The 24,345-nt window shown below is 33.6% G+C and overlaps 3 protein-coding genes and 1 pseudogene across 3 annotated transcripts; 3 read left to right on the forward strand and 1 right to left on the reverse strand.

Moving 5' to 3' along the window:
• The first annotated feature begins 1,480 nt into the window (after window positions 1-1,480).
• Window positions 1,481-6,030, forward strand: LOC146930051 (uncharacterized). Its single transcript, XM_085701704.1, has 6 exons — window positions 1,481-1,612; window positions 1,709-1,759; window positions 1,964-2,015; window positions 3,447-3,505; window positions 5,302-5,347; window positions 5,714-6,030. The coding sequence occupies exons 1-6, from the start codon at window positions 1,547-1,549 to the stop codon at window positions 5,827-5,829; spliced, it is 390 nt and encodes a 129-aa protein (XP_085557830.1). The 5' UTR covers window positions 1,481-1,546; the 3' UTR covers window positions 5,830-6,030.
• Window positions 6,031-7,072: 1,042 nt separating this feature from the next.
• LOC146930052 (Endomembrane protein 70 protein family) lies at window positions 7,073-12,462 on the reverse strand. The gene is made up of 7 exons (XM_085701703.1): window positions 12,275-12,462; window positions 12,136-12,176; window positions 11,257-11,845; window positions 11,024-11,152; window positions 9,011-9,167; window positions 8,427-8,911; window positions 7,073-7,738 (listed from the first exon to the last, which is right to left on the reverse strand). Exons 1-7 carry the CDS (start codon window positions 12,424-12,426, stop codon window positions 7,522-7,524), a joined length of 1,770 nt encoding a protein of 589 aa, XP_085557829.1. The 5' UTR covers window positions 12,427-12,462; the 3' UTR covers window positions 7,073-7,521.
• Window positions 9,978-10,072, forward strand: LOC146930053 (U6 spliceosomal RNA; annotated as a pseudogene).
• A 4,901-nt stretch (window positions 12,463-17,363) lies between the features above and the next one.
• Window positions 17,364-19,592, forward strand: LOC146930054 (F-box/LRR-repeat protein At1g67190-like). Its single transcript, XM_085701705.1, has 2 exons — window positions 17,364-17,488; window positions 17,999-19,592. The coding sequence occupies exon 2, from the start codon at window positions 18,024-18,026 to the stop codon at window positions 19,284-19,286; it is 1,263 nt and encodes a 420-aa protein (XP_085557831.1). The 5' UTR covers window positions 17,364-17,488; window positions 17,999-18,023; the 3' UTR covers window positions 19,287-19,592.
• Window positions 19,593-24,345: the final 4,753 nt, after the last annotated feature.

Consider the following 24,345-nt stretch of genomic DNA (forward strand, 5'->3'; position numbering starts at 1 on the left):
GAATTTTTGTTTTCTGCCCCTATCACCAAAAAAAATGATATGCCTGCCCCTACTTGAAAACAATTGATCAAAGTGCCTATGTTCTTCAGTTGAATTGGCGAGCATAGCTATTTTTGCAATTGTTGTATAACATCTTTTTGAAGGATCATGTTGAGACAAAAGAGTCGTCTATTGTGGCGGTTATTATGTAAAGAAGGACAATTTAAGTCGGCATGAAACGATTTCGTCTAACTCTATTATATGTTCAAGTGATTGTAGGATGGAGGAAAGCGTCAATCACTTGTGTTTTGGGATGTGATTTTTATTGTAGCATTTGGTTTCTCATTCAACAATAGTTAGGTATTCACTCTGCAGATTCAATGTATTTTATGACCACCTCATTCAATTCAAAAATTTAGGAAGTAGGTCTAGAAAATGTCGATCTTCTCATCAATTGATTTGACTTTCTTGTAAACGAGTTATTTGATAGTGAAACTTCTTTCTTTTTTGTGGTTAAAAACTAAAAAGAAATTAGCTTTTGATTTTCATCTCCGATGGATTATTCATTTTCAGTGTATGAGATACGTTAGCCATCTAACGGTATTGTCTTGTTTTCTGGCTAGCATTTTCCTTGTTCTTTGTCTTGTTGGTGAGTGTATTGTAATTCCTCTTTGTAATGTCTTTCAATTCTCCGTCTTGCACTCCTTAAGTTAGTTAGGATCCCAAATTATGATTTAATCTAATTTAAGGACAAAATTTAAGTGCATTTTTTTTTTTATGTTTTTTGTATGATTACTAACTAAAGATACACATCTTTTTTGAAGGAAAAATACATTTTTTTTATTATAACAAAGTTTGATAAAATTATAGATTTAATGAAATCATAGATATATTATATTTAGGGTTAATTATGTTCTAGTCCCTATAAAATAGCGACCTTGTAAGTTTAGTCCCTACTTAATTTTAATAGCATTTTTAGTCCCTAATTTTGTTTTTCTGCACTGAGTATTAGTCCCTACTCAATTCAAATTTGTTTAATTTATGCTTAAACTCTTAAATTTTTGAACAATTTTTTGCAGACATGTTTAGAACATTACTAAAAGTTCGTCTGCAAAAAATTATTGCAAAATTTGATTTCTACATCCAGATTTTATTACTTTTTATCTTTAACTTTTGTCGTTTTAAAAAATTCATATTTAATTCATTTCATGTCAGAAAATTCTAAATTTTAGTAAACGAACCTTTCATAGTGTTCTAATCTTGTCTCAAAAAAATCGTTCAAAAATTTAAGAGTTTAAGGATAATTAATCAAACTTTGTTTTAGCAGGGACTAAAATTATAAGTAATTTTTTTTTATAGGGACTAAAAATGCTATTAAAATTAAGTAGGGACTAAACTTACAAGGTCGCTATTTTATAGGGACTAGAAACATAATTAACCCTTATATTTAAGAACCATAAAAAATAATATAAAAAACACAAACTTTTTCCTATTGTAAATTAACGAGTATCACAACAACTTATAATTTGAGGAAGCTTTCTTGTTTGCGTAGCCGTGTTTTTTTGAGATGAACATGGCTTCTGATAAAAACATTCGATGCCATCACTGCGCAGGTCCGCTTTCAAAAGAAATGGTAATTTCCCACTTCACAACTTCGTCACTCTTCTTTCTATTCAATTCCAATACCCTTTTCCTCTTTTGATTTCATTCTTCTCTTCAATTTCCGCAGGAAACTAGTAATTGGAATATCGCTCCACTTATTAGGGATAGTTTTTCTATGGTAAAATTCTCAGTACCCCATTTCTTATTTCTTGTCAAAATCCTAACTTTTTTGTTTTTTTCATGTTTAATTGTTGTGGGTTGGATCTAATTGTGTTATTAACTGTGGAATTTGTTTGGTTTTTTATGTGGGTTGTTTTTTTTTTCTCCTTTTTTTTTTTAGGTTTTGATTTTTAATTAAGGGGTTTTGATTATTTTTTTGCAGATTGGTTCTGCTGTTGGCGGCACTACAAGTGCATTCTATGGATTCAATCATGGTATGTGTTTTTATTTTTTATTTTTTTTATTTACATAAATAAACGTGAGTATGTAGTGTCATTGTGATGTATCAGCTTGATAGGTAGCCTATGAAGCACACACATATTCGCCGGACACGACACTGATATTGTCACGGATACTAATACGTACATAGCAGTAATAATTTAAAATGATAGAAGTGGTTGAATGTAACCACACCTGTCTATGCCAATGTTCTCAAATAGCAGCTATAGCGCTAAAGCATACAGAATTTTAACTAACCGCTGTTGTTTTGTGATGTGTGATAAGTGATTTAGTACAAAGTGTGTCAAATAGAGGCCATCATAGCACTGTAGCATAGTATAATTTGAACTATCTACAATAGTACAATTGACAACACTGGCTGGTGTCCTACATTAACACATGTCAGACACTGGACACGCCATGAAACTAAAGTGTCCGTGCTACATCAGTGGTAGCTTAGTATGCTCCTCTAAAAGGTGATTCATGTTTGAAGAATGGAATAAAATATGCAGATATAATGCACAGAATTTTGTGATCGTTACTATTATTTTTTATTTTAAATCAAAGCTCCACCCTAGTAGAGTGTTAGTTTATCTTATTGATTTTATCAATTAGAAAACTTAAAAATACCGTAATTAAAACAACTAAGATGCACCGCATTCAAACTTTAATTGGGGGATGTGTGGCCTTCAATTATAAGATGGAAGGGAATGTGTAAGTTTAATTGTTTCTATTACTGTAACTGCAGAATCAGTCCGTGTTCCAAACTGAAAGTATGAAGTTTCATTGGTATTATTTTTGTTAATATTAACCACTTATACTATCATTATTCAAAAGGATTTCTCTTTTCAACCTAATGGGCCTGTAAATATTAATGACGATTTAGTTGTGTGTATGAGATCAGTGTGATATTTCACATACACTTAAGTTGGTAATGTAAATGTTGCTTATGGTGATTTGAACTTGTGTGGTGCGGAACAGATGAATCTTAATGATTAAATGACACATTTGTTGTTTGATTCAGAACTTACAATATTAACCTTTCCATTCTTTACAATATGGTACTGGATGTTAGACTATGGGTTCAAACCAAATGACGTTTTATGGCTCAATGTGAATGATAAAAGACAGAAATCCTAGGCAATGTTTATCAGATTATGTGACATGCCTTGTCAATTGTACAGGCCATAATTACTATTGATAGCAAAAGTAGATAGAGGTTGTGATAGCAAAAGTAGCCATAATATTGATCTATTTCGCCATTCATGTGATGAATGTATGAAGTTTAACTGTTTCTATACTGTAATTGCAAAATTAGTCTGTGTTCCAAACTGAAAGTATGGAGTTTCTTTGGTATTATTTTTGTTAATATTAACCACCTATACCATCATTATTCAAAATGATTTCTCTTTTCATTTGTCATGCAGTTATGCCGATTGTCCATAGATATGTAAAAGGGCCGATGTGGGTACATTTTCTCGTTGGTGTAAGTTTCCTGAGCCATTTGATCCCCCCTTTTTTCATTTATTTCATCTGTTCTCCCACTATATGTATTCCTTTTTCATTTTATCCTTTTTCTCTTTATACATTTTCCTCAGACTTAATGATTCGTGAGGTATATATTTGTCACTCACTAGCTTTAAAATCTTAGATTAAGCATCCTAAACATCTCATTGTCATAGTATTCTTTTCTGACATTTAACAGTTTATGAATTATGTTCTATATAATTTACTTTTTTTGCTTCCTTTTTTTTTTTTTTTTAAATCATGGAGATATTTTTAGCCGGTGTCTAGACACTCTTCTTATTTTTCTCCAAATCAATGGCGAAAGTTGATGACATTAATTGTAAACTTTTGAGTGTATACCTGCAAAAGAAATAATTTGTCCCTTGAAATAGTTTTTATTGGGTATTGAACCGTTTTTACATGTCTGGGACATCCTTAGAGAGTTATTGGTATGCAGTAGGATACCAATGATATCGAGAGAGCGATCTTATTTCCCTAGACACCCTTGCTTTCTCTTTTATATTTAGCGTCATTTAGTTTTTGTTTCAACCCTATGATAAAGTTAAGCTGATTCAAAACTCGTTCTATAATTTGTAAGAGAATCATGGTGCTAAAAAGAAAAAACCTTATATCATTTTATTGACCTCATGAATACTGCACACAGTTTTTTTTTCCCTATCAATTGCATTTTACCACTGGCTTTGAATTTTTTTTCCAAGAGGAAATTTTAGTCACCTTTTCAAAAACACTAAAGATGCAGTCTCCACCAACTTACGTAATCATATTTGTTTCCATTTGGATCAATCCTATTTTGATAAAAAATTATTGGTTGACCTTGGTAAAATATTTATGCTTTTAAATTACCAATGAATTAAGAAGGGTTAAATATATTTTTGGTCCCTATAAAATTGGGACCTTTTAAGTTTAGTCCTTACTTAATTTTTATAGTTCTTTTAGTCCCTAATTTTTTTTTTCACTCAGTATTAGTCCCTCCTCAATTCAAATTTGTTTAATTTATGCTTAAACTCTTGAGTTTTTGAACAATTTTTTGCAGACGTGTTAAGAACATCACTAAAAGTTCCTCTGCAAAAAATTGTCGCAAAAATTGATTTTTACGTTGAGATTTTGTTAATTTTATCTTTAACTTTTACCGTTTTAAAAAATTCATATTTAATTCGTTTCATGTTAAAAAATTCTAAATTTTAGTAAATGAACCTTTCATATTGTTCTAAACTTGTCTCAAAAAAATCGTTCAAAAATTTAAGAGTGTAAGGATAATTAAACAAACTTTGTTGTATCAGGGACTAAAATTAGAAGTAATTTTTTGTTATAAGGACTGAAAAACCTATTAAAATTAAGTAAGGACTAAACTTAGAAGTTTCCAATTTTATAAGGACCAGAAACATATTTAACCCAATTAAGAATGTCTCCAAATTTATTCTTCTGTATGACTCATTTCTTCTTTGTTTTATTGTGTAATTTGTAACATAAAGCTGCAGTCATTATATATTGTGGTATCGTTTGGATAATCGAATATAGTCTCTTCCATCATTTCTATGAAATTTATTTATATATGGCCGCGTTCATGTTTGGTTTATATGGATATCTCCGGTTCGATTCTCTCCGTGTCAATTTCGGTGGGATAATTTGGCTTTTAAAAAAAAAAAAAACTATAGTTTATACGCATAGCAGAAATACTACTAGGGAATTTTCTTATTTCAGCAAAACTTGCTAGTCTGTTACCATCTAACTAATTGAAAACTCTCTGGATTTCAGACACCACCTGTGATAGTATTCTCCTCCGTATGTGCAGGACTGGCAGGTGAATTTCTGATTCTATTTTCCTTATTTTGCCAACTTGGTAGGGTAATAAGTTACACACACAAAGCACCTAAAATTTCTCACCTAATAAGTGTTAAGCTTCTATTGATATTCTTATCCTTGTGATAAAGATTTACTCAGCGTTGTCAAATACTGGCTAGCTATAGAGCGCTATAGTGTAGCAGAATTTTCACAAACCGCTATTGTTCTGCGACACCCAATTTAGTACATAGCTGCTATTGCAGCGCTATAGCACTGTAATGTAGCAGAATTTTAACAAAATGCTGTTTTCTTTGATCCTGATTGACAACAATGGATTTAATGTGTTGCTGAATTGATAACAATGTCTTTCTTTTCAAAAATGCAGGCGGGGCTGTTCCTGCTTTAGCACAGCTTGTTTCTTCAACTTACCACGCAGCACAGTCATCACCTCCTTCAGAGGATGAAAAGATTCCGAAATCAAGAACTTCATCCACTCTCTAATATGAATAATCTCTATCTATACACATGCATATAATGGCTTTCTTCTACCATAACCATGCATTCATTCTGCAGCATGCTGAGAGTTTTGTTTTTCTGTTGTAAATACTGATTATCAACTGTAGTGCTCCACTATGTAATTTCAGCTCCCTTCAACTGTTACTAGTGAAATGCCTCATCAAATATCTTATAGTGTTTATTCAATTTCAATACATTCCAGATTTTTATTACTATTTTATTATTTTGTTAACACTAAACTATACTTGTATTATGAGCATATCTGCCTGAAAAACTTCCTCAAACTTGTGGGATAAATTAATAGTATCAAACAAAATGGCTTAGGTTGCTCATGCACTTACTGTTTTTCATGTCTTGCATGCATATCATCACCACCCTAGCTGGTGAGTATATTAAACGGGAGTGGTCATAGCTTAGTACATGACAGAAATGCAAACTGAACTGGAAACCAGTTCGATCAAACCAAATCGAACTGTTTTTCGTACAGCCCTAAACTGAACTGAACTGGAATTTCAGTTTGTCGAGCTTTCCGGACATCCTAACTTATATTGTGCACTGAGTTTCAAAAACAATGAAAACCCTGACAATAAATACATGGCTAAGTACTTAGATAACTATGAGAAAAAACTACTTGTCCATGTGATTATTTTCATAAAACATATTAGGTAAATAAAATAAACTTAAAAAGTTAAAAGTACGATTAACAAGTTTGCAGCAGCATACTAAATTCAACAGGGGATATGAAGAGCAATATTGTAACAAGAAACTTTGGAAGTAATCAAAATCTAATTTTGATTATAAACAAATTTCCAAATAACAGATAAAAAGATACTGGTACCAGGAATGATTCAGATAGTATGAATGAGGACAGTGAAGGAGATTATATAATTGAACTTTCTTGTCAAAGTGACATGGTTTCTCTTCTGATACAATTCCCAGAAAACTTATGTTCCCCAAAATGTACTCTGAAACAGTTCGGTTAGTAAACTTGTTTATAAAAATCCTATTTGCTGTGGGGACTTTCTTCAAATATTCAGTTATTTGAACACTAATTCAATTCAGTTGCAGTTCAACTTGTTTTTTTTTTTATTTTTAATTATTTATTTTCAACACACCTAAGTGTGTGTGTAAACAACGCCTAAGTATATGTCAGACATTTGGAAAATTTATTTTGGCATGTTTGCTTGCCTCTTTACATAACTTTTGCGCTCAAATTTACCATGTGAACTTGTCTAAACATAAATCATTTCAAGTTTAACTAAAATCAGAGTTACAAATTCGATTCAATCAAAATCAATTTTTGTCACCGTAAAACCAAATACACTTTGAAGTTGTCATTAGACACCATGGAGGCATGTCAATTTGCAATCAAACATGTTGGCTTTCTCATAAACAACTTGGGGACTTAATTCACCTGATCTCCAATTCTAACAACCTACCCTCTATCATTCCACTCATCTCTTCCCCTAAAGCTCTTCCAAACTGTGCAGCCATGGATTTAGTCTAGATTCGGATGAAAATCAATACAGAATACAATTTCAGCACAAATGTCCTTGTTGAAAAATTCAACCAAGAAATAAACTGTTATCAAACTGTGTAGACTTCACTTTCCAAAGAGAAGAGTTCATCAATCATGTAATTTAACCAATGTTACTTTGTGCTTGAGACACTGACAACTCACTCTCTTTTGACATTATGGTATATATGGCGAACAAATAGCAAAGAAACTCGGAAACTGATTGCACCAAATATCAGGAAGAAAGCATAGCATATGCACGCATTGTAGCCAATAAAGAAGGATAGTTGTAAGAATCCACTCATTCTTGATCTTGCATAGAAGTAGATACCGTAACCGAACATGAAAATGGCTGTTGAACCACCACACAGCACAGATCTGCACACAAAATAGTAAATTAATATAATTCTTACAAAGGCCTAATATATGAACATTAGATGTCTTCAGTATTTATTTACAATAGATTAATATATGCTTGCACACTTTATTTATTTATTTATCAATAATATACCAGAATTAAAGAAAAGAGAACACAGTGCAGAGGTTAACAAGGCAACCCTATTCCTGTTCTTATTAAAGCCTTTGAAGCAATTAAATGTATTTGAATTGATCATAACATAAACACTTTATGAAACCTCCTATGTGCAAACTTTGAAACTAAAGCTTATCGGAGTATATCTCTATCTATCTTTGTTTACTAGGATGGGTAAGAATTGTGATATCAATGTGGATATTAAGCCATGAGGATGATCAGATTACCAGGGCTCACTTCTCCTGAGATTAGGAGGGTTAAGACCACTACAGAAAACCACAAGATCAGTTACATGCATATCTATCTATTTGGGTTTTATTAACATATACTACACTAGAGGTTTCAAAAATGTAGTTACACCTAAACACAATAATCAGTTCATTGTTGCAATGATTTTACTTAAGATGTCATGGCTATTAAGGATCAAATATAGCTTCAAGTACACAATCAAAAGAAGGAAGCTAGGGGAGAGAAAAAACATTAAAAGTGATGGAAGCAAGCAACAAGCATTGCATTGATGTTAGCACAACATACCTCCACCACCATTCATGGTCTTCCACAGATAGTTGAACATATGTCAAGCCAATATTTACGAGCGCAACAATCACAATGACGGTGATGAGTGTCGCAGCCAAAATGCCAGGAAGAGTGTATATTTTGTAGCCCCACAAACTAGCGTACACCTGGTGTAATTGCAGGACAATTGCACTAAAAGGAACAAAACCTCCAATAAACATTTGAAATGGTGTTCTCCTGTACCAAGGAAGCTGTTGAATCTCTTTCGGATATCTCTTTGTACCCAAGGGGACCTGAAACTTGGACCTAAACCGATATCCAATTACTCCCCCGAATGCAAGTAATGGGATCGATACAAATCCAAATAAACTAAGAATCACGATAATAGAGCCCAATGGGAGTCCAGCTGTGACCCTGTAAGATATTGCAATAATGTTGAGGATAGAGAATGCAACAAACACTGGACCAATGTAAAGAATCCCAGCTAGACTAACACTCTTCTCCTGGAGTCACAGTCAAGACAAAGAAATAGTTATAGTTGGTTAAAAATGAAATAAAAAATGGAACATTTTCTTTTCCTTGAGAAATGCATATAGAATTACCCATCCATTCTCAGCAAATTGGCCATGGAAGGATGCAGTTGAGTACCCAGCAAAAACAGATGAAAGAGTGAATAGAAGGACAAGCCAACTTGAGAGTCCACCACGACTGTATGGATAGAGGGTACCGATAAATGCTAGGAACAGAAGGACACAAAGCCTGCAGAAAAGTGCATATGTTAGTTTATATTAAAAAAGAGCAACAAAGTTAAAAGTTAACGAGTTTATGTTAGGATCCAAGAAATTAAATTGAAAAGAAATGACTATTTTATGGAAAGATTGAGAAAGAATAATAGAGAGAATATGAAAGAGAACTCTGCTCCAACCCCAAGAGTTTCCACTTCTACAACAGAGTCACACTGCTCTATTACTAAATTTTTACAATATTAAATGCCTTCCCTCTATCCTTGTATCATATTCCTCTAACTAACCAACTGCTCTAACTACCTTCATCTATTCTACATCCTAACAAACACCACGACCACCCCCACCCACCCCACCACAAGAATTTGATTCCCGTTGGATCCCAATGTTGGGAGCTTGATAACACAACTTCATGCAAGGGGTAAGAACTTCTTTCTGGATCCCCTTCGATCTGCACTTTTCTGCAGCAGCTTCCAAAAACCCAGCACTTTTCTACATCACTTGAGCAAAACCTCAACTTTTGAATTGGACTACATGTGCCTTGGGTTAGGCCCAATGAACTTTGGCCTCGAATTAGGCACGTAAAACCCCTTGTTCTCGACTCCAGCAGATACTAACTCCAAGGATTTCCCCTTTTACAACAGAGTCACTGCTCTAATACTAAATCTTTATAATACTCAATGATTTCTCTCTGTGTTCTTGTATCCTCCTATTTACACAAATACTCCTCCGACCGACTAACCAACCAACTACTCTAATTACTCTTAATATTCTAAGTCACCTTTTTCTAAATCCTAACAGTTTACTTGTAATTTGTTTTTCTCACGCCCCTTCAGGGACATCTGATAAAATTGGAACGATACAGAGAAGATTATCATTGCCCCTTCACAAGGATGACACGCAATCGAGTAATTTGTTTTTCTCACGTTACACAAATGGGCAATGATTATGACATTGCAGTATGATAAGCTAGATATCTAAACCTCTCTGATTTCTATATTAGGATTTAGGATCTAATTTCAACACGCATTGTATGTATTTAAGGGCAGAGATCAAGAATGAGAGTAAAACAAACACAGCATTTAGTCAAGGGAATTAAGACTCACAAAAGGAAGCTGGTTTGTTAGAATCATTAATATGTACAATTATTAGAAAGATATCATATTTCATGGCAAAGATACATTCAGGCAGTACGTAAGTTGAAAGAATTAGGGTTGAAAACTATCTGTCAAAGATTTGCATAAATAGAGCTCCACAATAACCTTCACAGATGAATTTATTGACTTTCTCACAAGTAACAAAGTCTGCCTCTGGTTACAACAATAAAAGCATTTACCTACTAGACAGGGTGTTGGCTTATGGATCAACCAAACTTACTACAAATCATATCTAAAGAAAGAATATTTAAATTTAAATATTTCTTGATTGTTTGGCCTCAAGTCTTTTTTTGGTATTTTTCTACCTCTAACGTTTATGCTACTCTTAATTTGCTCTATTCTCTTTTTTGAGACTTCAATAGAATATGCCCGAATCACCTTATGCAAAAATCCTACCACCCACTCTTATCTTGTACAAAATCAAAAGAAAAAGTGATCCACACCATACATAAGAACAGACCAGTGAAAGCAAAAATCAAGAGAAAAAAGAGTACTTCTGGCCTTTACTATCACTTTGTAGTCTAGATTTAGTTGGTAAAGGATTTTATTACAAACATAGGTTTGTTGATGCAGAGATGAAACTATACATAGCACACTTCATATATTGTTGTGAGGACAATGCCATGTAAAAACTAGAGGCTGAATATTTGGTTTTTAGAAAGAATCTCTACTCTTGATGAACATACATTTAAAATTAAACACTGAAGTAGCTTACAAGATTAGCAGTTGGGTACCCATTCCCACAAGAGCAAAAAATAAAGACGAGTGCGGAGGAGGCTTGAATACATCACCATGGATTGACTTCCAACCAACCTCCCTATCTTCTTCATTTGCGCTAGAATACCTAAATTGTAAAATGAATATAGTTAGGCTAACGAATAAAAACAGCCTACTAAAAATCTTCTCTTGTAAAACTATCAACAAAAGAGAAAGAAAGAAGAAAGTTACTTTTTCAAATCACTCTTCAAATGTCTCGTATAAAGCAGGGCAAGCAAATAAACCAAAAGCAAAATGATGACGATGGAGTTAATGAATGAAAACCAATGAACTTTACGATACACAAGCAGCAATGACGCTTTCGAGTATCTCTCCATTCTATTCTCAAACCGTAATTCAGTGGCATTCCAGATAACCGAATAAGTGAATTTAACATCAATGCCAACATCTTTGGTTATATCTACAGCGCGATTTGGATCACCAAATGCTTTCACTTCTACAACTTGATTCGCGTTGTAAAGAACATCAAACTGAACATGTGTAAAAAGGAAATAACTTGATCCTCCCTCACCATGAATCAACCTTCCATCTTCAACTTTCCCAACGAACCCCCAAAATGGAAGATCATCAAGATAAAACTGAGAGTAAAATTCATCATTTATAGCTTGCTTGAAGATACCAACTTCATCAATTGTAAGCTTCTTTTGACACAATGTTTCATCAATCTTATCTTCCCTGAATTTGAACTCATACAAACCATTGCTTAAACGATCACCATTGAGAACTTCTCCAAGAGATTCTATCTTTTTCACTATTGGGTCTGCGAAAAACAAATCCTTTTTCAAATCCAAGTGGTTCCAATCAAACCCCTTAATTATTTGATTTTCATTTTTCTACATCATGTGCTCCGTAACACCAACGCTTCTAATAAAAGGCGTGTCCGGTGTCCGACATGTGTCAGTGTCAACACTGACACATGTGATTACATTCAATTATGTCATCTTTTCAAATTATTACCGGTGTCAGTGTCGTGTCCGGTGTCTGTGTCCGTGATTCATGGATCATGAGATCAAAATTGAAACCTAATAATTAGACTTAATTGTGACTTACCAGGTTTGCAGAATGGTAATTCATAGTATTCATAGGTTTCACTGAAAATGAGAATCATATAATTTTTTTTTTAATGAAAATGGAAAAAATATATGAAAATGAAAATAGAATGAAAATGGAGGTGAAGAGAATTGTTGACCTGGGATTGTTGAGGGGACCTACTTTGTTGACAAAAAATGGGACAGTATCACCAACGTTGTAGATTTGATTTGAGGGTGATGCGGAAACGGACTGTAGAGTGGTGAAGATGAGGAGAAGGAGAAGGAGAATGAGGTGATGGGGTTTAGCCATAGATTGTGTGTTTCTTCAACTTAACAAGTCAAATGCAATATACATCATAGGTTATGATAGAAGATTGCTCAAAAAAAAAAAGGTTACGATAGAAGACACTTTTTATGAAGGTGTCTTTTATCAAGTTACTCTATGAGCATTTGCGAAAAGACACCAACTTACTTTTATGAAGGTGTCTTTTAGCAAAGTTATAACTAAAAAGTGAAAATCACACCTTAAGGTGTAACTTGTTAAAAGACACCACCAAAGGGTGGCTTGTAACAAAACCCATACATAATAACCTCTTACACTTGTTTTTAAGTCATGAAACTCCATCAAGTTTATTAATTAGTTCTAGTTCTAGGTTGTACAAAATAAAGAGTTGAAAAATCATCAGATTTGATATGAATCTGCAATCAATTTTTTTTTTTAGTGAAATGTAATTTTATTTTTTTTTGGTATTTTTTGACAGTAAAAAAACTTCATTCATTCAAAGGCAAAATTAATACAATTGATTGAGAGTTGGGACATTTCCCACACCCACAAATTGAGATCAGACCTAACAATCAAGACAGTAGGATACATCCTAACGATACATATATAAAGTTCGGAAAACAAAAGGGCAACAATGCTCCAAAAACAATACCCTAACAACCACATTAATTCCTTCCACCTATAGTCCAAGATCACCAAACTTTTGAGATCAGCAGTCTTTGATATCATCCAACTCCGAAAAAAGATTGTGTTGTTGTTCGCGCATATCGACTATAATTGATCTCTGGGATAACCAATACAACCATACGTTTAAAAGTCCTATGTGAGGCTGAGAGGATGCTGAGTTTGATGATAGTCGCCATGAATTCCTTACTCGTAACAAAGTATCGATAAGACGAATCCTTCACTAGCATTTCAACAAACACATGGCATGCAGACTTGAAATAAACCAACAATAACAAAAAATAAACAAAACAGTAAATAAAATAATAGAGAAACAAAAACATGGAGCCAAAACACACTCTCAAACGGGAAGGTAACAGAGAAGCCCAAATAAAACTTTTCCATGGTCGCTTTCAAGGGGGCCGTCTCAGGTTCAGAAAACTGATTAATTTGTGACGTGGGGGTGGTTTAGGAGGTGGGCGGACAGCCAGTGATGAAATTGAGACCCATCTTGTCATGGAACTTATAGTGGGGGACGGAAGGAACAGAGACCTCCTTGCAGAAGGAAAATCACGCTTGGCAAGGCCACAAAACCGTGGGTCAGTTTGGACAGAAGGGTAAAGGGTCGTGGTGGTTGTCTGTGAAAAGACAAAGGGGAGCTTTGGCCACTGGGGTGGATGGTGGTTGACAAGAGGTGAAGCAGAAACGTGGGTGCAGACACATTGGGAAGGATCAGTTACCGAGATCTGTTTCCTTGGAAGCAAGTACCGATCGACATAGGGAGAGGAAACAACACAACCATGCCAGCCTAAAAGTCGTGTCGATTGAGGAAAACAACCACCAAACATGAGAGGAGAAACAAAAGGCATGGAAGAAAAACACACTCAGCAAGAGGATCTAACAAATCAACCACATAGGTGAGGCAAGAGAGCACCAATGAGGGGAGATTGAAAACACTATACGCTGATTGCTATACTAGGGTGAAACCCTAGCAGAGCGGCGCAAGGACAAGTTTTGGTTAAGTTTTTTTTTTGGTATTGAAACTGAAACTTAATTTTGACAAAATAAAAACAACTCTCTGTCCTAAGTTATAAGAAAAAAAAATAAAATAAAATCGTATTTATTAAGAAAAACTAAAACATAAAAAACTAAAACATAAGAATTCGAAGTATAGTTTTTCGTGTTGTTATTAAATAAGTTTTACGAGAAGATGTAAAAACAATTTTCATTCGCTATTGATTATAGAGAAAATGAAAGAGAGAGAAAATTGAATGTAATTTGCATTTAATTTCATGAGAATAAGTAAAAGTTTTCCCTAGAAAATATCGTTTTTTAAAAAAAAAAAAAAAACAAGATTAACTAAGATAAAAAAATTTCTTTTTGCTTACATTTTGGGACGGAGGGAGTATTTTGGTTTTGTGCAAACCATCATTTTGGTTGTAAGACAATGTTATATTGGTAACCGACTCAAACAGAAACTCAGTTAAATCCCTCATTCTTCATTCTGTTAGTCTTCTCATTAGATGCCTAGTCCTAAGTTTTGAATGATTCAACGACTTTGTTAAGGTCAAGTACCAAAATGACTAACAGAATGAAGAATGAGGAAATTAAATGGGTTTTGTTTGAGTTAAGGACCAATATGACAACGTCCAAAATGATGGTTTTCGCGTTGGTTTTATTTCGTGTATTTTTAAAATGTGTTTAAATTGTAGAAGATGAAAAGTACCAGAACCATATCAAATACATATTTTGATATTCAAATAACGTAAGTACACAACTCATTTTTTTTTATTGCGTAGGTATTAATGGTGTTCGAGGATTGGACTCCCCTTAATTGTTTCAACTCCTAATGTTTGATTTCACAAATCCTTCATCTCTATCACCTTCTTCCATTCTCTTTCTTTAGCTTCCATTTGTTGTCAAATCTTCGCTGTTTAGTTTTCTATTTGGTGGCGCAATTCCTCCGTTCTCGCATTAGCTTCCTCTTTTATTTGTTCTTACTCTTCTAACTTGGATTGGTTTTCCATGTCTCGTTCATAGAGCTCCTTCACTGCCGCTAGAAGTTACTCTAGCATAATGTTAGAAGCTCCCTCGTTGATGTCTTTCGTCATGTTCCCACTGTGCAAAGTTGGTGCCATATCAAATGGTTGATGATGTTAATTAATGTATCTAGGTCGTTGGTGAGTTTTACCGTAACACACAACGAACACCAACACTCTTGTTTAGAAAATGAGCCTAGCGTTTGGCCCCTAAGAAGGGTTGGTTGCCTAGAGTCAAACGTGTGTAGTCAAATGTGATCCTTTATCCTAGAAGCTAAACTTTTTTTATATAGTGGTTGCTCTAGGATTTTATCTTGAGATGGGTCTTTCGAATCATTGCTTGCCCTTGGCCCAAACCCAAAGGAGGCGCAAGTCCTAAACAATATTTTGTCATGCATGTCAATGATTGGACATTACACGATCGTGGTAGATGAGACATCACCTTAGAAAGGGGGCAGACCTCCTCGGGAGTTTCTTCCATGTGTCGAGTTTAAACATCGTATAAGATCATTCACTATCAAAACCACATATCATCCTTGGTTTAGGTACATTTTAAAATTTTAAAAAAAATCAAAAAACTTTCGCAAATGTGAAATCACTAGAAAAGCTTCTTTCTCTAAACAAATAATTATTTAAATTTTGGAAAATGAAAAAATACAATTAAAATGATATTTTTTTACTCGTGCATGATTTAAACCATTAAAAATGATTTTTCAATAAAAAAGGTCTTTTTTTTTAAAGAAAAAAGTGGCTTTTGTTAGATAAAATTATTTTTGTGATCTCTTAATTTAATTTTAGGCAACAATTTAATCCTTTATTTTTTTCACATCATTTTAATGTATTTTCATATGAATTTTAAATTTTCAAATCGATGCGAAACATAATGACGTGAATAAAACATAAATATCCAAATTATTATATGAAATCAAGTCAAGGGCATAAGTGTGATTCTGTTTTTGAGTGAAGACTCAAATTAGTTAATGAAAAATGTCACAAGACTCAATTTAGTCCGTGAAAAAATGAAAAGAAACTTTTTGTCTATGAGAAACATAAACTTCGATAAGTTAGTCAGTGTTTAGATATGCGTTTGTCAAAGCAGTACCATGTTCCAATGCATTCTCACTGCCAAAAAAAAAAAAAACTTGAAGCTACTATGTGCATGTTTGCTTTTGCGTTTTGCAAACCACGTTTTTCATAAAACCACGGTAACTCACCACGTTAACCCAAAAGCTACAAATGCTAGCTTTTAGAAATCACGACAATTTTGCTTTGAAAATCCCGCAGAGGTACGTTTGTGGTTGTAAACTCCAAACCAAACAGACACTATATACAGCTTCAACGTTACCGTGATTTTAAACACAATTTTGTGTAAATCATACACAAATAAAAACAAACCCCATTAATCCCTACTCTCTTTATTTTGACCAAAATTTATTTATGAGACTTGAGTTTTGAAAATTTTCTCACAACAAATTAAATAGAGCTTTGACTTTATTTTTGGGTGCATTCTAGGGTGAGGGCTCAATTAAGCCCCTCACCGGTGAAGCACCAAAAAAACATCATTAGATTAAATCAATGGTCAAGATTATTTAAAAGTAAAATTGAGAACATCTATTCCTTTCCACACACAACCCTATCCTTATTTCTTTTCCATTTACATCTTTTTCAATACATCACAAATATGTACAAGATGGTGCTGAAAGTAAAATGGACCCGGTGATGAAAATTGGCCAGACCATGGTGGTGCAATTGAATGAAAATTATGGATGTTTTTGTTTTTGGATTGGGTTTAATAACAAAGGTAGAATAGAGGTTTAGATTTGACCAACCGTTTGAATTAAATTCCCATTTCCATTACCGCTGACCAGAGAAGCAATTTATTTGATTGAATGAATGTTGACGATTACACATATGGAGAATTTTTACTTGGATTGATTTTGTTCCACCATCAATTCGATTATAGTGTGTTATTGTTTTTTAATGTATACCTATTTCATTGATTTGATGAAAAATAATGGTTTGGTCTTGCCCAGAAAACAAAGCAACACTTTAGATGCATCTTCTCAAGTTGCAGAGAATGGATGGAAAAAAAGTTGGAGAGGATAGAGATATTGTAAAAATTTTGTGTGGAAAGGAATGAATGTTCTTAATTTTACTTTCAAATAATTTTGACCGTTGATTCAATCTAACGATGATATTTTGGTGCTTCACCGGTGAGGGACTTAATTGATCCCTCAAATCCACCTTATTTTTGTTATACGAAAAAAAATTGCCCCTACAGTACGCTATTCATATCACCGTGAGTACGGATCTTCTTCCTTTCCTTCTCTTCTCTGTAAATCCAAATATCATTCCATTCATTCATTCATTCATTTTCTACTTTTCAGGTATTAATCTCCCATTTTCCATTTCTTTAATTAATTAATCTCGTTTAATTCTATCTAATTCATTTTTATTTTAACCCCAATTCCTAATTCACCTATTTAATATGATTAATCCACCTCTAATCACTTTTCTTATTTTCCTTTGATTGCTCTCGTAAATTCATCCGTTTGGATCAAAAAATGATATAATCTGCTGGAAAAATGTTCATGATTTTTGAATTTTGCACATTTCTTAGTTTTTGAATTTTTTCAAATTCATCCACTTACTCTTGAATTGATTGAAGGATTGAAAAAAAAAAAAGTTTCAATTTTTGTTATTGTTAGTGTAAAACGTTTTTACACATTCATCGAATCAAATCAAGCTATGTAGATATTTGTGGAGATATTTAAGTAACTAACGTGTAAAAGTGGTACTTTCATGTGATTTGATTGGATACATGTGTAAAAATGTTTTACACGGTAGGAGCATAAAAATTAATGTCTAACACAGGAAACTATGTTTGTGTTGTGAAGTTGTGCCAGATTTGCAAGTTGTAACATGATGGATCAGCTTCCTGTTGAAGTGATTGGGAACATACTATCCCATCTCAAGGCTGCAAGGGATGTGGTCATAGCCTCGGCAACATGCAAAAAATGGCGAATTGCATGTTGCAAACATCTCCACACATTGTCCTTTAGCTCGAATGATTGGTCCGTTTACCGTGATTTATCAACGACCCGTCTCGAGATTTTGATTACACAGACTATTTTTCAGACATCCGGGTTGCAGTCGCTTTCCATTTTGATGGAAGATGTCGATGAATTCTCGGCTTCTGCTGTTATTGCTTGGCTTATGTACACCAGGGAGACTCTGAGGCAATTGTTTTATAATGTGAAGACTATGCCGAATGTTAACATTCTGGAGATTTGTGGGAGGCATAAGCTGGAAATACTTGATTTGGAGCATAATTCCATTGTTGGGGTTGAGCCGAATTATCAGAGGTTTCCGTGTTTGAAATCACTTTCGTTGAGTTGTGTTAGTATATCTGCGTTGGATTTGAGTCTTTTGGTGTCTGCGTGTCCTAGGATTGAAGCTTTGGAGCTTGTTAATCCGGAGATTGCAATGTCTGATGCAATGGTGACCGTTGAATTGAGTAGCTCAACGCTGAAGAGTGTTTATGTTGAAGCAATCAGTTTGGACAAGTTTATATTGGAGGCTGATGGGATTGAGTCCCTTCACTTGAAAGATTGTGCGCTTGAAGTTTTTGAACTCATTGGCAAGGGGACCTTGAAGAATTTTAGGATCGACGATGTTAGTGTTATACATCTTGACATTGGTGAGACGGTTGAGAATCTTGAGAGTGTGGATATTAGCAACTTCACAATCATTTGGCCAAAATTTTACCAGATGATTTCGAGATCGTCAAATTTAAAGAGGCTTAGGCTTTGGGATGTGATGTTTGATGATGAGGATGAGGTTGTGGATTTGGAAACAATCGCCACTTGCTTTCCACACCTGAGTCATTTATCTCTGAGTTATGATGTGAGAGATGGAGTTCTTCACTATGGTTTACAAGGCTCTTCTCATCTGGAGAATGTTGTTGTTTTGGAGCTTGGCTGGAATGTGATTAATGATCTTTTCTCCCAGTGGGTTGAGGGGCTGCTTAAGCGATGCCCTATTCTCAAGAAGCTAGTCATTCATGGTGTTGTTTCCGAGGCTAAGTCTGATGAAGAATGCAAGATGTTAGCCAATTTCACCACATCCATGGTTGAGCTGATGAGGAGATACACAAATGTAGATCCACATTTTAAGTTTGAATAAGATTCTTCTTCTAAACGCCTTGTTATAATTCAGACTTTTTTGAAGTCTGATTTTGTAGGGCACATTTGCAGGTACCTTACATAAATCAAGAGTTTATGCCCAACTTTAACTTTCTTATTGGTTTGAATTCCTATTTAAAATCAGGACTTTGATCACTTTGTTTGCAAACAAAAAGTTATTAAAGATTACCTAATCTGGAATTCAACATTGTCAAATGTGTTATGCAAATTTTACTCTTATTAAGATCAAAATTAAGGATTTGATTTGTTACATTACAGTTAGTGGTGGAATTCAAGAGGCCTTCAATATTTTGCTCAGCAGTTTCATATTTGTTTGTTTCTCTTCTCTTTGATTCTATTTTAGAACGCGATATGATAAAATTGTCTACTTTTGATAACCAAGAAGGCACAAACTTTCTTTTGCCTTTTCAATTATGTTAATCATGCTCAACCGTTGATATATGTTTTGACTTTTGACATTTCAATAGCTTTGCCCTATTCCTCTCATATTTTAACATTCTCTGGGTAAACTAGGGCAACCGATTGAGGTCCTTGGCTCGTGGGGAGTGCAGGTTCTAAATTGCAGTTTCTGTCATGGTTGTGGTTAGCAAACTTTGATATTACGGTAAAATGCACAAATGTGGCCGCAGGTGCAACTGCGGAGATATCGGAAACCTCTATATTGCACCACAATTGTACCTGCAGACTGCAATTAAGAACTATGTTTACCCTTTCTATTTCTCCATTGTGTTATGGCTGTTTTTCCTTCTCTTTGTATGCTTTGTGCTTTACTATGCAGCCTCATAGACAATTATGTGTTATTACGTGCCGTCTGGCCACAATTTCTGTTTCAAAGTGGGTGGAGTAGGCTTTTATATCAAAGCCAACTGATACGGTGATAAATTTGTGTGATGCATTTTTGCTGATTTCTTCAAAAATATTTTTTGCGTGTGTTGGTTTGTTTGCTGGGACTTGTCTGCACTTTCTAAGATATCTCATTTGAGGGAAGTGAAGAGAATTCTCGTCTGCTTTTGAGTCAACTGAAACTAAGCCCATCTTTAAATGACAATAAGGGGGCATTATAGATAAAGGCTTTCAGATAAGTGCATCTTTCGTTATACTTTTTAACAGTGAAAGGATGTTCTCAAGTCTGCTTTTGCTTTATTTGAAACTAATTAAAGCAAGATGCACCAAACTATTAAGGTTACAACACAAGTTAGGCTTTATGTATATATTTATGATTATGACAGTATCACTAATTAAAGAAACAAGTATGCGTTTTTTAGTTTCATATTAAGGTTACAACACAAGGTAATAATGCATATGCCTTTTTAGTTTAAAAGGTCTTTAAGTCATTCATTATTTTGAAGCAAAATTTCAAGAGGAATGAGCTTTCCTGTGTTAACTATTGACAGAAGGGATTGAAACTAGATGATGAATTATGAAGTAATTCACGATCTATGTGTGAATCACTTTGTTTTTTCTTCCTTAATTTGCTACAACTAATAGAATCTAGGTACCCAATATTGTACGATATACGATTTGTATCTTGATTTGAAACAAAATGAGATTCGACATGTATCTGGGATGTCAACGAATCACCCCTACCGCTCGATCATTGAAAGTTGGAAAGTATAGTTTTCAATTCACAGTGCATCATGACATGAGAACCGTAGGTCCACAAACAGGTGTTCAATCGATATAGGTATGCGTTTGTTTACTCGTTGGAATAATGTTTGACGTGCGTTCCATGAGAAGCTACACTTCGTAGCTTCGTAAATTTTAAAGTTGAAAGGTTCACAAACGTGCGGTGATGGTGGTGGTGATTGCTGTTCCCCCAAACATATAATAGATCATTTATTGAATAATAATCGGTAATGAACATTAATCAGATTATATAAATCAGATTGCTAATTAAATCGCTTAATTCGACACTAAATCATGGTCATGTTCTGAATATAAATAAATCCAGACAAGCAGGGCTAAAGGTGGCATGAGCCAATACGAAAAACCCTTCTATGGTTTGATTTTGTTCCTTAAATGGAACTGAAATGTCTGAAGTTGATTGCTCCAAGTAACCCAAATAAAAAAAACAAAAGATAACCCTAAAACAGTGCATTTTTTAACCCATCCTTCCTACATGGTAAACAGTTTTTTTTGTCTGGTTATATAGTGAGTGATTCACCTCCACTGGCCCTCATCTGTTTTTCTTAGTTTGTGGTCCCCATTGTCTTGTTGGATGATCATGATGGTGCTCTCTCTCTCTGCTTTTATTCTCTCTATCTACATGTAAATGTTTGTTCTCTAGCTAGTCGTTTGTTTTTCATTTGATTTAACTTTGTATTACTTACAAACAAGTGTTAGAGGAACACTCGCATTTTAACTTTTTCCTAAAAATTTACTCTTTTATTTGGTAAAATCACGTGGATCCTACATTTTAGAAATAGATCCTGGATAAGATGGTGTGATCTATATGAATTTCACTCAATAAAAAAATAAGTGTTGAAAAGAAAATGCTTTTAGCATTCATCATTATTTATGTGATATGCCGCTTGAGTTTCTTGCTTATCAAGTTTTTTAACTTAAAAAATGTAATTCTATTGATCATATATCTTGAAATTCATAATAAAATTTGATTCACGGTTGGAAAAAAAAGTATTTAATTCCTTAATCAAGATTCAAGAGTAGTCAAGGTAATTTTAAATACGTGTAAAAGTATCTAAAAACAAAAGTAATTTAGCGATGCAAATAGTGTTTGAATGTCACATGGAACATGTACACGACCATATGACCTATGATATGGGCAAAATCATATACTCTATTGTATGTCTTGAAACTTTTTCGAAATAACCATACATCTTGCATTTTAGTATGATGGTATGAACATCATTGAGTAGAGATCAAATCTAACATGTCATAGTAAATTTATGGAGAATGCTAACCGGTACTCCAAAGATATTGGTTAAGGTTTTTATGAAAAAATTGTGTAATAATTACTTAATCAAAAGTAACATCTTATATTTCCAAACCAAAATTTCTATTTGTAAATTTCTTAACCATTTGCCCTGAGGGCATTGGTTGGCAAGACCCTAAATTTATAAGTAAATCCCTAGTTTTAGGACCAAATCAAACTTTATTTTTACTGTATAATGATTTAGCTTGATTTGACTGAGTTCAATTCAAAATTCTAACTACCTTTTGGGGTCCTTTTTCATTCATTGGATGTCATGAATTTTCTCACTCACTCTCTTTCTTTTCTATACTATTAGAACCATGCATGGTCCTATTAAATGTTAATTAATTCACACACATGGCATATCTGCTTAATGCAAGTGGCCATTCACCTTTGGCAATGTTCTTACAAGTTGCTCAATGGCTAAAAAAGAAGTTGTTACAAATAAACAATGTTTTTTTGGGTGCTTGCTTAGACAACAAGTAATAACTTAATAATAATTGAGTATAATTATCATCAACAAAGAAATAATTAATTCAAGAATTTAAATTTGATCTAGACAAATCACCTCTCTGCAGATAGGTGCAGCTCATATAATTACGGCTAAAGGTAATGCCAAATTCATAGAACAATTTGTTCTATTGTCTAATCTAAAACCTTCTCTAAAACATTTCACATATATTGTAAGGTATATTGGGAACAAAGGTCTATATACTTAAAATACATATTGACTTAAGCTTTGAGATGTTTCATATTTTTAGCCAAATCACTTTTTTATGACCAATCATTGGCCTCACAAAGGAATAATTGGTAGGAGGAATATTACCTATAAAAGAAGCATATGATTTAATATTAATTTGATTTTACCTCTTTGTGGGGTAGATCAGATACATTACCTAAAAGCCTCATGTTTATATTCTTCAATAATGTTGGTCTAGAACTTACATCAAGTGCATCCTTCAAAAAAAAAAAAACTTACATCAAGTGCAAGAAAACTAATTAACTATATCTTTATTCCTCAATAAATATCATGAGGTTTCCTCCATGTATCTATAGATCCATGGTAGTTTGAAAGAGACAATATGTTTGAGTTAAGCCAAGCATAGAATACATATGTTGATTGATTTATGCATCAAATACAAATGTTTTCTCACGATTAAGCCAAATTTGTCAAAACGGTCTATCCGTTTGGACAAAAAAGTCTAAGAGAATTGCTCTACTCCCATATGTTTTTGCTTATTCCCGTCCAACGTGAGGTAACTCACGCTGAAAAATACACATACATGAGTTAACTCATGTTGAAAATACACCTGCATAAGTTAACTCACGCTCGGGAACTTTGACGGGAACGAACAAACACAGATGAGAGAAGAGCAATAACCAAAGTCCAATACACATATGAACTCTGAAAACACTACCAAGTTCGACCCTATGCGAGACTAGTCCACCATATTTTTTTTTTTTAAAAAATAAATTTTAAAAGTACTATAAAATAGTCCAACAAAATTTCTTATAATTACATTATCCATCATAACACAAATTGTTCAAAACAATGCACATCATTCAAACATTTTGCAAACTAAGTTAAATTTTTCCAAAACATTTTTTTTTTTTTGGTACAAAAAAGGGCCAAAGCCCAAAAAATATTTAGGAAATTTTTTTTCCAAAACAATTTTAAATTATCCAATATAACACAAATTAAACTCAAATTGTCAAAAACAAGTTTAAATCATCCAACATACCACAAATTCAAACTAAATTCTCAAGTTTCGAATACCTTATTCAATTCCTAACAAGTCTTTTAGAAACAGCATAGTCTCATGACTCATGAGATAGTAGCACTTTTGTAAATAATATTTTTTTTGTTCATATTCTGACAAGAGAAGATATTATTAAGGGTGAAGCATGAAATTATTTCATGATTGCTCTATGTATATGGATGTGCAAGTAATTTCATGATTGCTCTCTGTAGTATGTACCATATTGGTCTGTAAAAATGTCTAGAAGTAGAAAAGAATCATAACAAGGCATGATTTTAGGTGATGACAAGGAATGGATGTTGACCTATCAACAAAGGAAGAAAATACCAAACAAATCCATCTCATAG

Source organism: Medicago sativa, chromosome 4, assembly GCF_051527215.1.
Source record: "Medicago sativa cultivar Bolivia chromosome 4, Bolivia_mono, whole genome shotgun sequence".
In the NCBI taxonomy this organism is placed as follows: domain Eukaryota; kingdom Viridiplantae; phylum Streptophyta; class Magnoliopsida; order Fabales; family Fabaceae; genus Medicago; species Medicago sativa.

What these genes read in the sequence shown, in the direction of transcription:
- LOC146930051 (XM_085701704.1), top strand. Translation starts at nt 1,547, where the DNA reads ATGAACATGGCTTCTGATAAAAACATTCGATGCCATCACTGCGCAGGT. An exon ending in TTAGGGATAGTTTTTCTATG is followed by an intron (nt 1,760 to 1,963) that starts GTAAAATTCTCA and finishes ATTTTTTTGCAG; the next exon opens with ATTGGTTCTGCTGTTGGCGG. An exon ending in GGGTACATTTTCTCGTTGGT is followed by an intron (nt 3,506 to 5,301) that starts GTAAGTTTCCTG and finishes TCTGGATTTCAG; the next exon opens with ACACCACCTGTGATAGTATT.
- LOC146930052 (XM_085701703.1), bottom strand. Translation starts at nt 12,426, where the DNA reads ATGGCTAAACCCCATCACCTCATTCTCCTTCTCCTTCTCCTCATCTTC. An exon ending in TTGAAGAGTGATTTGAAAAA is followed by an intron (nt 11,153 to 11,256) that starts GTAACTTTCTTC and finishes TTTACAATTTAG; the next exon opens with GTATTCTAGCGCAAATGAAG. An exon ending in GACCATGAATGGTGGTGGAG is followed by an intron (nt 7,739 to 8,426) that starts GTATGTTGTGCT and finishes TTTTGTGTGCAG; the next exon opens with ATCTGTGCTGTGTGGTGGTT.
- LOC146930054 (XM_085701705.1), top strand. Translation starts at nt 18,024, where the DNA reads ATGATGGATCAGCTTCCTGTTGAAGTGATTGGGAACATACTATCCCAT.